Below are 18,833 nucleotides of genomic sequence, written 5' to 3'. Positions count from 1 at the left end.
CCTGAATAAGTGGATGCCCCACTTATTGCACCAGATCTGGAAGACAAATGGATTTTGGCTCTGGTGGATCAACTGTGGAAGTATACTTTGTGGAAACAGCCAATAATCAGACCCAGACAGTTACATTTGAGATTTCTAGGGAGAGCACAATGGTATGTAGTGCATAGGGAGAGAGATGGTCTTGTAAGTAGCTACAGCCCAACCTATACAGGGCTTTTAAAGATAAATATCAACACCTACAGGGGACTGATTCTTACTAGCATGACTCTGGTATAACTCCATTGATTCCAGTAGAATTACACATGCGTTACAACTGCTCAAGCGGGAGGAAACTCAAGCTCCTTTAAGTGAATAGGGAATCAGTATGGTCTATGGAGCACAGGCACTGTATGCCTTCTGTGTCTAGTTCCACTAAGCAGTTATACCATCACATTTTTCTCCGACTGTCACTTTAAATGTTCTACAATGGTAGCTTCATATTGAGCCTGTCTGTGTAACCCAGTGTGGAGGTGACAAAGGCCAGAGACACCAGTGACAAAGTTCATCCTTAAGAGAAACAGTGGTGATGGTCGGGCCATGTGCCAATTAAGAAAGGCACTCTTGGCTTTCAAAGCCATTTGGGACTCCCAGAAACAACGCGAGATCCATAGACTGAGCCTCCATCAGCTTCCTTTTATTCAAATTCAGACCCCAGGCATGCTTCAATTTACCAGATATCTTCTACCTCCACCCTCACAAATCTCTGCCTGCTACAAACCTGGAAAGGTGCCAGAAAAGGAAAAGATCACACCCTGTGCAGCTAAAGCCAGGGTGGGGGATTCAAGAGCTAAAGGTTTAAAAAAAGGGGAAAAACTAGGAAAATGTCCAATGAACCCTACCTGTCCCCAGACAACAAAACAAGACACCCTACCCCCACCTCTAATAATTTGAGCAAAATGTCTACCCACTTAACTCCCCATCCCTTTAATCCATCTGCCTCTGGCAGCAAATCTCATTATAGCCCCATAATCCAACCTGCCTCCTTTGCAAATGATACTGTATCTAAACCAAATCTTATCCACTCAGTATGTGATCATGTAATTAAAGACTGTATCTTAAGGCATACCCACAAGGGAACCAAATTAAGGTTGAACAGGCAACTTTAACTCCGGCATGTGTTAACTTTTGAGTGCTTGCCTTTACTATTTTAAAATGCTCTTTTAATGCAGTTTTTTTGGGATGCAATTATAGCAGAATCTGGCAGCACTGTCTATGGTTAAGTTTGCCTGATAGTTCCTCTAGAAGACCCTGCTTTCAATTGCTTATACATTTGCCAAACTTAAATCATTTGGGCTGAATTTATATGCTGGCTGCCTGCCTCAGGTTTTTTAGCAAAAATGGTTCAGCTGTTTCTGAGAATGGGATTAGGGAAAATTATATTGCATTACCCAAACCGAGATGAATGGTACTCTGTGGATGAATCAGGATGTGTAATGAAGGAGACAGTTGTCTGTAGGACCTCTGCCTCATTTGTTGCAGAAGTTGGAAGATGTGTAGTGAATAAGGAAGGAACCTGAAGACGTAGAAAGAATGATCCCATGATTAAGACAGTTGAATTCTGCCTTGGAGAATAGGATTCTATCCTTGCTTTTGCCACAGGGTTCCTGTGTGATGCTGGGCAAATCACTTAAACAAACTTTTCATAGTTGGTCATTAATTGTGTGTTCATTTCTGGGTGCCCAACTTGAGATCCTGGGGTATGATTTGCAAAAGTTCTGAGTGCTCATAACTGCAGCTGAAGCCAATGGAGACTGTGCTTTGAACATATAAAGTGCCATATAATGCTAAATACTCTGGGGAATCAAACCTTAGCTATTTCCAAAAGGGCAATTAGTGTAAACTTTTCACTTTAATTTCTCTGTTTCAGTTCCCCGTTTGTAAAATGATATAATAATAGTCCTTCATCTCAGACTGGTGTTGTGAAAATAAATTCATTAATATTTTCGAAGCACTCAGATACTACAGTGATAAGCACAACAGAAAAACCCATGAGAAAATTAATAATTCTGTCTACAGAGCAGGGTTTGACCAGTGTGCAGTAAATAAGACATGAGGCCACCGCTGAATGAGGATAAAATGAAATATTGAACAGCTGCTTGTTAACTGAGCATCATCCATCCTCTGCACTAAATGAGACAGAGGTCGTGTGGAAAAATAATATGTGATCATGTAATTAAAACAGTATCCTAATACATATGCACAAGGAGACCAAATTACTGTTACTCAGGAAACTTTAATTCTGGCATTTCCTAACTGTTGAGTGCTTCTTGATTTTTCAATCTTAATGCTCTTTTAACTCGGGGGTTTTTGAATGTGTGTAAGATATATATCTCCATAGTATTTTTCATAGATTAAGGCCAGAAGGGACCATTACCCTCATCTAGTGACTCCCTGCAATAACATAGGCCAAAGAATCTCACACAATGATTTCTGTATCAAGCCCGTAATCTCGGTTTTGAGCTGTAGCATATCTTGTTTTGTGTCTGGCAACTGATGAGTTCTCTGCTATTTCCCCAAGGCTTTTGAACTTGAGAAAGTACATTTTATTTATTTACTCAGAGAACTTTTACAACAGTATTTTCCTGGGCAGATTGCTCCTTAGTTTTTAGAAGAGGATTTTTGGGGGGAACTGACAGCAATTCAGGAAGCACCTTTGGCCAGTTTCTCCATTGTTTATCTGGTGTTGTCATTTACATCTATGCACAGTGGGTGTTAAACACTATCCGATTAGATTCCTCCACTCACTGATGCAGGTGGCAGCGTTTTACTCCCACAGAGCACTTGCTTTGCACAGGTGTAAATGACTACCTAAAGAGCAAGGCAAAGGGGGGATCAGGTCATTGTCCTCTTTCACTAGTCTGCATGGAATGATGCACGAGCCTTTTTTTTTTTTAATTTGAGGAAGTTTGGAGGGGAATAAATGTTTGTTGTCTTTGTTTTCATGTCACTCTGGATTTCAGAGGTGGAAATAGAAATAAGGAAACTGGGTTTTAAGAAATACACATGATAAAACACTTTTAAGAAAATGTTGATTTAGGACTGGATTCTGCAGGACGCTGAGACCCCCCAGCTACCTTTGATTCAATGGGAGATGGGGATGCTCAGGACTTTACTGCCAGGTTTGCCCACGTAAAAATGGAAGACACAACCACAATGTTATGAACACAAACCAAAATGTTATAAATAATGTGATGCTAGATTAAAATATTAGTATAGAGAGTGTATATGGGCCCAGTCTTGCAAGCACTTACCACATGTGGTGGTAAGCACCACCCCTATAGTGTTTGCAGGTCTGGGCCCTAAATTAGTTACTTAAACTACAATAATACATTCTGTTTTCTTTCATTTGGTGTTTGCTGCTTTGTGGTGCAATCGCCACTCTTTATTTGTTGGCAGAGTGGAATTCTTAGTGTTGATATATAAAACATTAGTAGTAGCCATTCTAGTACATCACCACCTTTACAGATATAGGCAAATGCTGTCCTGCTGCTGGAAATGTTTGCTTATATTTTTATTTCTTCCTCCTTCATTTAAGTACATAGGGCCAGATCACCATTATTTATGTTAAGTAATTCCTTATATAATCCCACTGAAATAAATGGGACTACTGTTATGATAAGGTACTACATGATGGGAGTAAGGGTATCTTGACTTAATACTTGGTGAGGAACATGCACACCATACCTTTATCATATTTACTGTGTTGACATTTATTTTAGCTCTTTTCTTGATTTTAATTTCTTTTAAATTAATCATTTAAAACCAGATAAATGTGGTCATTGTTGAAAATGGCTGCTATGAACCTATATGCTACAAATGTTGTTAAAAATCCACATCAGGCTAGTACATGAGATCAACTGCTCCAGTAGCTGGCTGTGAATCTTTAGTTTTTGAAAAAGGAAATTCAAATCCAGCAAGCCGTATTAGCAAAACATTCAGGAAGTACACCAAGGAGCAAGCCAGGATGATCCAGAATGAATTCTCAAATTGTTCGCTGTGAGTTTTAAAGATGAAACTTCCCTCTTCATAATTTGCAATTTTCTCAGAGAGGTGGTGAATTTTCACTTCTGAAGAAAATAGTATCATGACGAGACAACCACAAGAACCTGAAACAGAACAAGAAAAATCACTGCTCCGAGAATTTCCTAACAACAAATCTTTGAGGTACATAAAAATTACCAAGAATAAAATGCCATTTTTGTTACCATAAATATATATTGAAATGTCACTTAACTGACTCCTTCCCAGAGGCTTCTTTTTTAGGACCTGATCCAATGGCCATTGAAGTCAATGGGATTCTTTCCATTGACTCCAGTGAATTTTGGATTAGGACCTAAATAGTCAACCATACCAAGCATTATGTCTAAGGCCTCAATCCAGCAAAGCACATATGCTAGTGCTTAACTTGACTATTATGTATATTAATAGTTCAATTGAAAGTAATGGGACAGCTCAGGTGCTTAAAGGTAAATATGTACTTAAATACTTTGCTGATTAGGGCCTTAATGAGCAACATCCCTTAGCACAATTGTACATTTTTCTCTCCAGCTAAACTAATAGTAAAAATATGCTCTAATTTTCCTCATTCTCTTTATTGCAAGTGGCAGAGGAACAGACAGGGTTTCATGTCCCTAATTGGCTTCTTCAAATCAGGATGATTTCCAGTGGCAGCCCTTACAAAGTGTGAAATGTTGGCAATGAATTTGCTCCTGGAAGAGAAAGGCCATGGGCCTGATTCTGATCTCATGATGATGTCAGTCAGGAGTAATTGCAGTCAAGTCAGTGGTGTTACACTAGTGTAAAACTGTTGTTAATGAGATAAGAATCTCACTATGGTTCTTGCTAATAAGGTATTAACAGAGTCCTCTTCTCCCCACAGTGAAATTCCACTGACTTCAGCAGAGTTATGTGTTATCAATGGAGCTAATGGGAGAGGCAAGCCCAAAGATTCCCAGGTGGGTTCCCCAACAAGGATGCCATTTTAAAAGAGTGCACAGCATGATCATGGTACATAAACTTTAGGTAGTGTCTAGCAATGTGTGCTACTAAGCTATTTGTAGGGTAAATATGCTCATTGTGCAACATCAGTTTGATGCAGAAAATGTTGACAGTACATTGCTTTTTTTTGGTGATTGTCTTCCTTCAAATACTGCGATCTCTGAAGTAAAATAATTTACTTGGGATTATTAGTCATAATAATCCCATTCACACATCCAGAGGTGTGAGACTTCAAATCACATCATCATCTTGTGTTTAAGAAATGGCATGATTTTTATATCTTGATTGATTTCTCATGTTGAGGTTGAACTGTATATCTGGGTTTACTCAATAACTTTCTGAATGGACAGAACATTATCATGCCCCATTAAAATCATAGAGGGCATGCTAGTGCAGCTCTACATCCCCTAGCTGTGACTGAAGTCAATACAGGGTTTGCAGTACAGCTGGTTGGAAAAATTCAAACAAACCAGGGTCTTTGGGAGTTTGCTGATTCATCAGAAACAAAATGTGCTGTGGAGATGGTTTGAATTTGACAAATGGAACCCTGCCTGCCAGGCAAATTTTGAAACCCTACCTAATATCCAGCCAGTTTGCCTACCTGTCTGGGAGAGTGCTGGGGAACCCAGGCTTCCAAGGTTTGTGGCTGCATACTGACTTGGGGCCATGCTTCATCTCCTTTTATAGAGAATTTTGAAGTTTGGGGTTTGTTCAGAATCAGAACGAAACCAAATTTTAAAAGAGCAGAATTCTCCAAAATGGAATACCTCTCTCCATCCAGCTATAGTTTGCAGGTTCAGATCCAATGCAGCAACAGTTCTCTGTACAGTATCATGTTTTAATAAATAGATTACTCATCTTAAGTCATTAAATATGAATAAGTGACCAATTTAAATGCAGAACTATACTGAAGTACTTACATGAAATGAAGCTCCAAAGATATAACCCGACTGGACCATGCAGAGTTTCACAGGGATTGCCAAATGCATTGTACATGAAGAAACCTGTTCCCACCAGAGCAAAGATGAGCAGTACTGTACAGAAGAGAATGACACTTATATGGATACTTGCAGGGATAATTTTGAGCAAATCTGGAAAAACTAAAAACAAAATGGAACAAAACATTACTACAAACATTAAGCAAAATTATTATTTTAGAAATCAGGGCAGGGATTTCATGCTACTCTGTGCTAATTGTTTTAAATTGTACTCCTCAGAACTCAATGAAAGAAGAAAATGAAGTAATCAAAAATTTAATTACAAACAGATTTTCAAGGATGTTTAAAGGAGAAGCACATTATGGAATTCAGAAGTGCAAATTGGCCAAAAGAGAAAGAAAGAGACTGGCTTTACCAAAACCTCATCGCACCTTCTTGATCACATCTAAATACATGTATTAACAATTATTGCCTTTTCTGTGCCCATAGAGTAACTCAGAACCTTATCTTGGGATGTCTTAGCTTTTAAGAACATTCTGTTTGAGAGCCAGCCTTATTTGTGTTGGACTTTTTAGAATGTAAATGTCACATATTTGTATTTTTAAATGGTAAAAATATGCCCTGAATCAGCGTGCTAAATGATCACTCCCTTACTCCCAAACAGTATTAGAACAAACTAAAGCTCTTCAACAGCTGTAAGTATTCCTGCTGTTATACAGTGCCTAACGACTAAATAAAATTCAGACTAGAATACAACAGTGCAACACCCCTGGAAGTCTCTGAGCTAAATTCAGTACTGATGTAAATAGTGGTGCAAATTATATGTTGGGCATAAGTTGGTCAAGAAACAGACCCTGCTGCGTGTAAGTTGCAAAGTAATGTAACTGGCATTTATTTGGCATTAAGTTTTTAATGTCAGTGAAGTTACCCTAGCATAAAACTGGAAGAATGCAGAGATGAATCAGGTCTAGTTTGCATAGGTCTAAATAATGACACAAGGTGCAAATGAGAGGAAAACTAGGTCCAATGGTAGTGATAAAAAGTGTAGCTTACACACCAAGTTGGGGGTGGGGAGAAGGATGCAGCAGGAAAAGGATATAAGAAAATACAGCTCTCACCTCACTTTAACTTATAGGGAATCTTCCCCTTCATTTCCTAGGGCAAAATTCTGCACTGGTATAGTGGATCTCAGCTAACAGGTTCCAGAGAGTCATACATGATTATACAAGGGAAAATTTTGTTCCCACCCAATCCTAAATTGGTGTAAGTTACACTTGGTTGACACACTTACTGAATGCCAAATTGGAGCAATTTATTCTACTTTGCTTAAATCCACTTTCAATTTTTTGACCCAGTTAGAAACCTAATGTAGGTTACATTTACATCAACACTAACTCTGGTCCATAGTCTTCAATAAGTAACAAAATAGTGCTGGACACTGAATTGTTTTGGTCATTTATGTAACTGTAGCAAAAGTATGGAATTAATTCAGAGTTTTGTTTGATGGTTTGGATGAGTTTGGATTTATATTATTATCCTCGTTTTATTCGCTGAACAGGTTATGTTGTGATGAGGAGTCCTTTTATATTGTATCATTATTTACATTGTGTCCTTTAATTTATCTGATGGGCTCCTGTTGGAGCTTTTATACAGCTAAAGAAATAATTTAATTTTTTCCAGCTGAATTGAAAGTTTTGAGTTATACTGTAGGGGAGAGTAAAGCATTGTGTTTTGTGTAGTGTACTTCCTTATCTGTTGGAGACAGAAGGAACTTCCCAGTCAAGACTCAGTCTGTCACTGATAGTGGAAATGTATTATGTGGGCTCTTAGATGTATCCCATAACTTGACTGTTGTATCATAGCTACCGCAGTTTGTGTTTGTAAGTTTGTTCTTAGGTGGTTCTTATAGCTTTGAGTCCAGGAACTACAATTCCCAGGATGCACTGGTGGAGGAAGAAGAGGAGAGAGAGGAGGAGGAGGAAAAAGATAGGAAGAACGTGAACTCTGTGAAAGAGTGAGGAGAATAAATCTTACCGTTGCTGTTATCAAGCTTTCCGAGCCTTCCTCAAAAGGGTTCAGGTACAAAACAAACTTGCAACAAGCATAAAAGAACGACAGAGAAACAGAAATTTAACTTATCCAAGTGCCTGATGATTCCTGCAGCTGTGATCTGCTGTTGCTGCTCCCAGGCAAACTCCCAAGGCCTATATCCTGCAGCTATCTGCAATAGAGGTTTGCTGAGAAGAGAAATGTAAGGGGCAGTGCCTATTCTTTCATAGTGCTCCTTTTTCCCAGCTGGCATCTTCCTCTGCAGTTGTGAATACCCTAGCTTGCTTCCACATTTACTTCCATGACACAACACCTTCACCGTTGTTAATACCTTCCGCAGGAGATTCTCCACTCCCCTGGGAACAACCGAAATCTTATGTCAGCAACTATATGCTTGCTATAGAACTACTTACACTCTAGAAAAGCCGAAAGCCTTACTGTTTCATTGCCATGATCTTGAGGGACAAGGAATCTTCCATCGTCTCTCTCCTGGTACTGCAAGACGGGTATCCAAATAATGCTGCTTTCTGAGACCTAGATGGTCATTTTAATCCTCTACTAAATGTTGTTGCCCAACACTTCAAGTTCTATTCTCGTGTAGATACCTCATCGACCACTACGTAGCTGCATTATGAGAGTTGGGTGCAGCCTTTGAATTTACTAATTTCATAGATGAAATGATCAGAGATCAAATTGTCATGAAGATGACCAGTTCCAAGACTTGTGAATGATTCCTCATGATAAAAGGATTTACCTTGTAGAAAACCATAGAAACCCCTCAATGAGTGGAAAGCGCGATCCATTGTGCTAAGTCACCCTCCATGACACCAGATGTCTTCCAGCCTGCAGAGGTTAATGCAGTCTGAATGCAACCTGCAAAGCTCCTAAGTCTACATCCATGGTGCCTGAACCCTCCCACACATCACACTACTACCAATGCTAAAGATGCAATGACCCATCTTTGACCTACTGTGGGAGGTGCTGTTGGAGTGGACATGCTGCTGTTGCTACTGCAGTTTGGGGGCCCTGCTGGCCTGCCTCCCTCTCTCCCACCCTCCGGGGAGGGAATGAGTGAGTGAGTGGCCCTATCACCACCACTGCTGTTGCTGCTCCTACCACCTGCGAAGGGCCTTTTCTGGCTGGCTACTTACTGCTGCTGCCTGGGAGCCTGCTGCTGCTGTGTGTTGCTGCCCGTGAGGGAGCAAAGGAACACCATCATCATTGCTGCTGGGGGAGCATTCAGGACTGCACCAGGAGCTGTGGAGAGGGCTTGTTCATCTCTGGACTGAGTGACTGTCATCTCTGCTCTTGTGGTGGTGGGGGAAGGTACTGTTTTTGCTGTGGGGAAAGGGGGAAGCGGCGTGGAGCCCTCCCCCCGATCCATCTGCACCCCATCACCACCATCACTGCTGTCGCCCCCTCCACCACCCCCAGCCACCGTCTGCATTGCCTCTTCACCCACAGCTCAGCCGCTAGTCTCCTGTACCATCTGGGACTGCTGCAGCAACAGGGACATTTCCCACCACCCAGGTGCACTTGGGCACATGTGCTTTCTCTCCCCCCGGGTTCTTCCTGCCCTTCCCCAGCTACATTTGGCTGGAGGGCTCCCCCCACCCTCCCATCTATCCCAAGGTAGTTTACCCACCCCTTCCCTCACAGCCTGCCCCACCCGCCCCTTGCTGCCCATTTTGTCCCCCTGACATTTTCCCTTGGGTTCCCTTAGCATTTGTTTAGTTTCCCTGCCCTGCCCCAGCTCCTGAGTGTTTGTTGGTTCCCCTACCTTGCCCCTGTCCTTCAGCATTTTTGCTTGTCTCCCTGCCCCTGCCCTCCAGCATTTGCTGGTTTCCCTGCCCCGCCCACTCTCTGGGAGTTCTGTCTTTCCTTGCCCCACCCTTGCCGTGTGCTAGACCCTTCTCCCCCAAGCCTTTGCTGCTTCTCCTGCCCTCCCTGCTGCGGCCCCCCCCTTCACCATTCCCTCCACCAGTTCTGGGGGCGCCTCTGTCTTGGGCCCCAGGGTGTATGCCCAGGTAGCCGCCATCCCTCCACCCGTTGCCTCGTCATCTGCCCTCGCTGCCTCCTCTAGCACCACCTCTAGAGGCTGGGCCCCCTTCCCCACACTGACCAGGAGGCACGGTGTCTGTTGCCTCCTGGTGGCCACCTCACCCCACATTGGCGTGGTTGGTGGGGCACTCGGCCCCTGTGGCAGCCTCCAAGATGTATGGAAAGGTGGTCTTCTTTCTGGCATCGGAGACCACCACCCAAGAGGCAATAGAGAAGGGCCTTGCGGGTGGGGGGTGTCTATGTCCATGTAGAGCCCCTGGAGGACCTGGGCACGTGGGTGGTGCTTACCTCTGTCCCGTCCTTCATCCCTAACGCTGCCCTGCTCCCCTTCCTCTCCACCCTGGGGAAGTCCATTTCTGTCATCAGTCCTTTCCTACTGGGCTGCAAGGACCCTGCCTTCTGTCACATTTTGTCCTTCTGCCGGCAGGTCCAGAGCCAGCTGTTGCCGGTGGCGGCACATGACGGGGAGGCGCTTGAGGAGTCCTTCCTGGTGCCCCATCAAGGGACCCAATATCAGATTCATTATTCCTTGGGGGAGGCCTGGTGCTTCTTGTGCCAGGTGATCGGGCATGCCTGGAGGGACTGCCCCTTGACCCAGCATGGAGGAGCACCCGGGCCCCCTGAGATCCTGGTGGGTGCCGGCCCTGCCACCTCCGGTGACCCTAACCGCCCAGCCCCTGTGGCCGCCCCTTCTCCTCCTCCTGTGCCTGTCTTCATCTCTGCTCGGGATGCGGGGGTGGCCCCCTGTCATGCCCAGATGAGTGATCAGTGAGTTCTGGGGCGTGGCCTGTGGAGGAGAGGGCAGCCGGGTCAGCCCCGGGTTTGGAAGAGGGCTTACCCCAGGGAGAGGCCTCCTGTTCCCTTGCTGCCCCACCCTGGCCCCCTCGATCCCTGACACCATTGCACTTGCTGCCTGGCCCCACCCCTGCTGGCCAGCCCTCCGCTAACATCTTGGAGGGCTGGGTGCTTGTCAAGGGGAAGTGCCACAAAAGGGAAAAGGCTCAGAACCTCCCCGCCAGCTCAAAGAGGGAGGAAGCCCCTTGAAAATCCCTGAGGGGAGTTGGCATTGACGAGCCCTCTGCTGCACCCCCCAACAAGGTCCAGCGGGTGGTCCGGGGTTCTCTGCTCAGTGTTCCCTTCTGGTTCCCTCAGTTTGACCCTGTGACCCCCAGGCCCATTCTTGTTCTTTCATTAGTTGACCCACGGAATCAGTTGTGTCCTGGGTCCAGTGACTTCTCCCCTTAGGCTGTGGGAGGAGTCTTTAGCAGGCTGAAACACAAACAGGACCACTCTCCTACTGCCCTCTGCCCTTGCTGTATCATGCTATCTTAATCCCTTTTAAATGAAGCTTTTGTTTATGGACTATAACAATGAACTGGAACAAATGTACAAAGTTTACATTAGAGAATCTCTCTTCATGAGTTCTCCAAATGCCCCACTGAAGCTAGGAACTGACAAAGGTCAAGGGTATTTTGGAAGATCAGAATACTTCCCCTAACTTGCTTTAAGTAAATCAAACATTTAATGGAACGTTTTGTGTCTGAAAATATAGTTCTGCATGTAAAAGAGGGAGGGAATTAAAGGGAAAGTAAAAGGAAATAGTGAAGCCTTAAACGAAAACAAAGTGGGATGCCCAAATAAAGGAAGAAGGAACTTTTGAAAAAATAAGTTGTAGAGGTGCTGTTGGCCTTTTTCTGCTCTAATTCATGCTGGTTTTACACCTCTAGCTTCACTGACCGGTCAGATTGCATCCTCTTATGGCTCAATTTTGGCCCATTTTGACCAATTTTGGAGTTTGGAGTTGGGTTACTGCTCTGTATTCCATACAGAGTACTGTGCCTTGTAACAAATTAAGCAACACTGACCGGGAAGTCTATATTTTGTTTTTTAAAAAAGGCCTCAATATTTTGACTACAATTTTGTAGCATGTGCAATTGTGCCCTTTGCCCTAACTTCCTAAAGATACCCATGAAGCAAGCATTTTGGCATCTAACTGGGTACAAACATGGGCACAATTATTATACCTGCAGTTTTGTACCCATACTTAATTATTACTGAAGGATAAAAACTGTGTCTGCAAAACTGGAAACTGTGTTGAGGCTCAGCTAAAATCAAGGTGTATGTGATCAGACACAGTATAAAGTAAATTGTTTTGAATTACATATAGTTTTAGCATCTTTTATACTGGGTTTTAGCTATTAGTTCAAATTATGACCATACCTTCTCAGACTGTGGTGGATAGTGAAGCAGATTCTCTATACGAGAGTAATTGTTGATCACTTGTGTGTGTTTGGAGACAACAGATATTTTAGAACGAATCATAGAACAAACTTAACTGCTCCAGATCCACAGGGGCATGATTAAACTAGGGGTAATAACTCCTCAGAACTGCTTTGCTGCAGTTATAACATGCTGAGAAAGAGCTAAGTAGGAAGCTCACATAAATTAATTTACCTTGTAAAATGTTTACCAGCAAACAGTTTTGTAGTCTGCAATGCAGTAAACATAGAAAAACAGGTAATGTGACATTTATCTCCATGATTAAATTGAAAGCAAATTAATTATAGTTAAGCAAACATTTGTAAAATTTGCTAAGAGCTCTGTTAAATGTAACCTTTTGACTCATTCCTTCATATTGTCTAAAAATATAATTGTGCACTACAGTGAGTCCAGGCACTCAAATTCCCTTCTCCTTGCCCATTACCCTCTCTCAGCCCACCACAGGAAGAACACTTTAAAGCACTATTCAGAAGAGCTGATAAAAACTCTACTTTGCTTGACCAATGTTGATAGACAAAGGCATTATGTAGTTAGGGTTTTCTATCTACTTGCCTTGATAGTACCTGAGAGGTACAATCTCATCAATGTTTCTCTCATTCTATGATGAAGCATGTCCAACTGCAGAATCAAATCTCATAATGTCAGAGTTATTTACACAGGAGTTCCTTAAATACCAGCTTATATATTTCCAGCCCTTATCAAGAACTCTAGGCACTTAACATTTAAAACTAGCCATGTATATAAAGTTCAGTTCAAACACATTAGCAGAATAGTTACAGAACTGCTGTTCATCAGCAACAAACAACCCCTCTGTTAATGCCACCACCAGGCAAGAACCAAACCTTTACTATTTTCAAGACATCAGATAATAGTTATTATTAATTCCTTACTATTTAGAGTCTGATTTTTCAAAACATGTTTGCATGCCCAAAACTATGTATACAATTGCATACCTAATTTGCAAGAACATTTACCCCAATTGCATATATAAATCAGGTATTTGCAAATGTCATTTCTGCTGTAAGCCACTAACTGGCCAGTTTTGCACATCCAGATGCCCAGGTTTCATGCACAGTCCCAGTAACTGCACATGCATAGTTTTGAAGATCAAGCCCTTTTTGTTTATTGTTCTTTATATTATACATTTACCTTCTTACTATCCAAAATAGTACTAATCATAATAGTACTTGTGTAAATGGTATACATTTTAGCACTATACTGATTAAGTTAGCCATAAACTAGGAAAAACAAGGTCTTTAGTTCTTGTGGACTTTCTAAAAGGGTATATCACACATTCTGACACAAATAAGTTTCTCCAGAATTAATTCTTTCAGCGGTAGTGAATATTTTGGGATAAAATACAATACCGCATACTAAATAAGATCAATCTTTATTCTCTTTATTTTAAATAAACATACAACTGCGTTGTATTGATTGTTTCCCTTGACAGAGGCATCTAGAATTTCAAAATTGTACAGGTGATACATCAGGAAAAATTAAATCCAGCAGCGGTGTTGTCTTGAAAGAAAAACATTCCTTCATTATAATGAATGAATTTGTTTTCTAGGTATGAATGCCAAGGACCTTTAGAAAATGAACTGCTGACCCAGAAACTGATGAGAATCAGCCAGAGTAAATGAAGCAGAAGGCTTTTCCCAGCCTAACGGGATTTGCTGGCAGACCAAATTCATTTTACAATTAAAAGAGATATAGTGGTCAGTAGGGAACATTTAATGGGAACAAACATAGAACTAAATCATTTAATCTATTTTCCAGACTGTTTCTTCTCAGACGTTTTACAGTGTACTTCAGTGCATTAAACCGTGGACACATGTATCACAGTACTTCCTGGGACATTTATAATGACTTCTAGAGAGAATGTGTGTAGACTATGTGTACTCCCACAGATATGGAGAATGTCAACCAGTCTCTCTCAGTAAGTGGTCTCTGTGCAGGTGAAATCCTTCCTTAGATGCAGATATTAACTACCTTATCATATTTAAACAAAAAAATTACATATAAATTTGCTCTCTCAGCTAAATAAAAAAGGGCCTGAGTTATTTTTAAAGGGAACATTAACTCCTCCATCATCCACTCTCCGTGAAAGTTCATACAGTCAAAAATGCTTTAGTGACTGATTTTCCAAAGGGGCTGTTTTTGTAAGATGATTTACACTGTAACCTGGTTGCAGCAGGTCACCCTAGCAGGATTCTACAGTTTCAGATATACACTGGGGCCAATGATCACTTCCTGGTATTCTTTTCTGCGGCTGCTACAACAAAATATTTCTATGCATGTAAATAGGTTTACAGTGGGCTCGTAATACAAGTGGAAACCCTATTCAAATAACAATACAATACCACATATTTAATTTAGATAGAAGGAAGACAACTTATACTAGTGGTTCACTTAGGGAACTGGGAGCTAGGAGGCCTGGTTCTATTCCTGACTTTCTACTGATTTGTTTTATATTTTTAAATAAATCACTTAGACCTCAGTTCAGGAAAGAAGTTAAGCATATGCTTAAGTCCAGTCCTACTCAGGAAAGCATTTAAGCACATGCCTGAACTTTAAGTCCCCGGTTAAGAGCCCTTCCTCAGGAAAATGATGCTTTGCTGAATCAGGGCCTCAATCTCTTTGTACCTCATTTTCTCCATCTATAAAACTGGGGTGATAATATTTGCTTGAGTTGAATGTATTATTCTTAGTGCAACCTCTTTTTTTGCTTGTGGAATATGTGCAAACATTGCCAATTTCCTCAGATTTATTCATCATTTAAATGTATTTGATGAATTTTAAAAAAATATTTTCCTATGTGGAGTGATCACAGTTCACTGTGGACATCCAATACTCAGTTCTCAACATTCCACTCTGTGTTTAGTGTATTTAGCTCTGATTAGTGAGATACCTCACCTGGTATTGTTTCTGTTCATTGACTGGATGTGCTTGCGTGCACTTCTGGGTGCAGTTTTTTGTAGGTGTGACGCATAACATTCTGATGAATGCAACTTTGAAATTAATGTTGGGTGAACATTTCTGAGAGTAAAGCTCGTTTGGATGATTGGTCCCAGAAAGCTCACCCAAAGGGTACGTCTGCACTGCAAAATAAAAAAGTGTTTTCTTAACTTACATTAGCTAACCTGAGTTAGCTAGCCTGGGCTAAAAAAGCAGTGAAGACACAGCAACTCAGTTTTTAACTTGGGTTTGCAGCTTGAGCTCAACCTCTAATTTAAATACCAAGTTTCTATGTCTTCACTGCTATTTTAGCCCATGCTAGCTAACTTAGGTTAGCTAATGTGAGTTAAGAAAACACCTTTTTTGCAGAAAGACACGCTCAAAGCAAATTCATTTAAAATGGGAGTAGCTCTTCATGAAAAATTTGTTGCAGTATTTTCCTAGCTCTAAAATCCACTTTAATAAAGCACTTTTGGATCCTTTGATTTATTATTATAAATCATCACAAACATATTAACAGCACTTTCATAATTTCTCTTTGTGTAGAAATGATAGTAAATTAGAAGTGACCAATTCAGAATGGATTAGTTAATCATTTTGGTCATGACTAGCTTCATGAAGCCTGCCATCCTAGACTAGGAAAATATACTATAAACATTTTGTTTTATACTATGAGGACAATGCAAGTGTTCTAATAACTCGGGACCCAATTCTGCAACCCTTACTCACGCTGAGTAGCCCCTATTTGAGTGAAAGTTGACAGAACGACTTGCCTAAGTAAGTTCTGCTCAGTGTAAGCATTGCAGAATCAGACTCTCAGCTGCAACTTTTGCCAAAGCTCATTAGTGCCTTGCACATTCCCAAGCTGCTGGGGAGACAAACTTCCCTCTTTCCCTGTTGCTAATCATGTGAGCCTCAGCTTTGTCCTTAGCCAGTCTTAACAACTCCATTACCTTAATGAACATGAACTAAATCCAGTCACAGTGCTCTGTCATGCTATCTGCATTATCATTTGCAGTTCATAATAGTCTCTTCTACAGATGAAAACTAATTCCTGGGGATTTAGTAGACTGCTCTGAAAATTCATCCCAGACTGTAACCTGCAGGGTAGAACATCAGCATATTGTGACAGCCGGGAAAGTAAGAAAGAGGAGAACTTTTATAAATATATAAATAGACCAGTTATGGAATTTAGACATCAACATTTAATAATAAACTAAATGAATTTGGTCTACTACCTCTGCACAAATAGTATATAGTAAATCATTTCTGATGCATAATCTGGTAACCTTACTTCATCACAAATAACTCATGCAGGCAATTTACCAGTTCTGTTTCAGAAGACTGCTTCCAAATTGTCTTTTGTAATAATAATTTCATGTGGCATATTGTGAGATATGTACATAAAACAAAGATCCAGTTGTTGTTATCCATTTAACATGTTGCTATATATAAACTGTGAGTTCACTTGATCATTTTATTGATCTTTTTATCCTTGAAGATGAAAAGGTTATGAATATTACATGTAAATCAAAACAGTTTCTAACAATCTCTTTCCATTAAACTCTGTATCTGTCAAATACTCAGTTCAATTTGCAGGTCAATTAATTGAACAGCTACTAGCATAAACCCACTATGTTTTCTCAATTAATGCAGCAGATTGTTAGTTTTTGCTGCTATGTTCTTCAAAGGCAGTAAATGAAGCTTTGCACTTTCTAATAAGGTTGCTGTTACCTTACTGATGTTCATTTCAGGAGAGAACATAAGATAGATGATAAATTAGACACAATCATTCTTTCAAAATAATAATAAAAAAATTAAGGGGACCTAGCTATCTGTTGCAATAAACCATAATACAGATGCATTGACATTGTCAATCATATTGTAACTAATGTTAGTAATAAGGTGGTTTAAATAAGACAGAAACACTTCAGAAACAATACCATTTAATCTTAGAATATTTCAGACTTGTTAAAACCTTTAAGTAAATAAGAACACGCTGAAGCATTTGTCTGTTCATTATCATGGCAATGTGCATTAAGGTATTAAATAATTCAAATGTGATTGTTACTTACATGAAAATCGAAAAGGTCTCCCTCCTAGCCCACATTGTCTAACACGCTCCCCGTAGAAAAGTCCATACTGAATTTCACCAATAAACTTCTCCAGTTCTGGTCCGGTAGCATTGACAAGCAGAGCTCCAGTTTTGCACAGTGTTGTTCCTTTAATCCATAACTGAGTTCCAATGGCAGCTGCGATGCCTAGAGCACAAGCAAAGCTTAACACCCCAGCTATGCAAAAAATGACTTTCTTCTGTCGGGCTGGCATAGCTGCTTGCAAAGTCCTTTCCAGGGAAGGAACAAAACTTTTAACAAGACAGCAAAAAGATCTTCATCACATCAGCAAAGCAGACATCCCAGCCAATTCCAAAACTGCAATTTCAATTCAGTGATAGCCCTTCTCCTCATAACATTATAGTAGCATACTAGCACTAAGTAATCTCCCCCAAAAGAAGCTTTTAATTCTTTTTTCCCCCTTTCCCCCTGTATAATACAAACATTTTAAAAGAAGCTGTAAAAGAGAACTGTTTGCAAAGTTTTCAGCATATCCTCTGTGTCACTTTATAACAAAGGTTTAAGATGACAGATGGAATCTGCTGTGTAATTTGATGAATGCTTCTCCTTTTCTCCGTCCTTTATCTGATTGGGTGAGCAGAAAATAACAGAAATAGGTTTGCCTGCCATGTGAAGTTATCAGTTGTCCAATAAGTTAACTTCTATATGTGGTTTTAATTTTCCAGTAATAGCTCTAAAAACTAGCAATATATAGCATTTTTGATTTTTTCACTATTCCTTGTGCAGTACAGAGACTGAGACAGACGTTCCTAGGTGGAATGTCCATTTCTGATCTCCTTTACAACAGGGCTAGTGTGTTTGCTACATAGTACTGTGTTTAAAATATGTAGCTAGATGCCAGCTTCTGGATGGAGTTTGGATAAATATATATTCGAATTTGGGTTTCAGATATAAGCAAATAATTTCCATTTGTTTTACTTTTATAAAAGGAACAGTAGTGTCCCCTAGTAATATGTATTCAGAGCAATTACGTAGTTAGGCCCTGATTCTGCAAACACGCATATGCCTATTTTTTTATGCATGTGAATTGAAGTCAGTGGGACTACTCGTATGCATAAATGTATTATGTGCATGTTTTTATGTGTTTGTCAAATCAGCGTCTCAGATAGGACCAGAAGCATAGGTGAATAACCTGGGATGGTTCATTGACTACTTGCCATCTCAACACTTTTTGTAACTCACTAGAGCTTTGTCCATGCTAAAAGGTTGCACCATTTTAGCCAAACCAGTTTAGAAATGGATTTAATTAGCTCAGGGCGAACCCTTTGGATGGACACTTTTAAATTTGTTTAAGAGCACCTTATATCAATTAAGCTTAAATTGATTCCTTACCAATTTAAGCTTAATCAATTACATTAATTCTTGCACTGGTTTAAAT

General features: G+C 40.7%; 1 protein-coding gene across 2 annotated transcripts; it reads right to left on the bottom strand.

Moving 5' to 3' along the window:
- Nucleotides 1-3,879: 3,879 nt before the first annotated feature.
- On the bottom strand, nucleotides 3,880-17,648 carry CLRN1 (clarin 1). Of its 2 annotated transcripts, XM_067538473.1 has the most exons (4): nucleotides 17,396-17,648; nucleotides 5,958-6,137; nucleotides 5,251-5,266; nucleotides 3,880-4,171 (listed from the first exon to the last, which is right to left on the bottom strand). In XM_067538473.1, the coding sequence occupies exons 1-4, from the start codon at nucleotides 17,646-17,648 to the stop codon at nucleotides 3,880-3,882; spliced, it is 741 nt and encodes a 246-aa protein (XP_067394574.1). The 2 variants fall into 2 exon arrangements, with proteins under 2 accessions (XP_067394574.1, XP_067394656.1); XM_067538555.1 differs by lacking the exon at nucleotides 5,251-5,266 and having other exon boundaries at nucleotides 3,880-4,145.
- Between the last annotated feature and the right edge of the window lie 1,185 nt (nucleotides 17,649-18,833).

The sequence above is a fragment of the Emydura macquarii genome, unplaced genomic scaffold (genome assembly GCF_026122565.2).
Source record: "Emydura macquarii macquarii isolate MOO-44397 ecotype Brisbane River unplaced genomic scaffold, CSIRO-AGI_Emac_v2 contig_18, whole genome shotgun sequence".
NCBI lineage: Eukaryota > Metazoa > Chordata > Testudines > Chelidae > Emydura > Emydura macquarii.
Note: the sequence above shows the minus strand (reverse complement) of the source record. Positions and strands in the feature narration are given on the sequence as shown.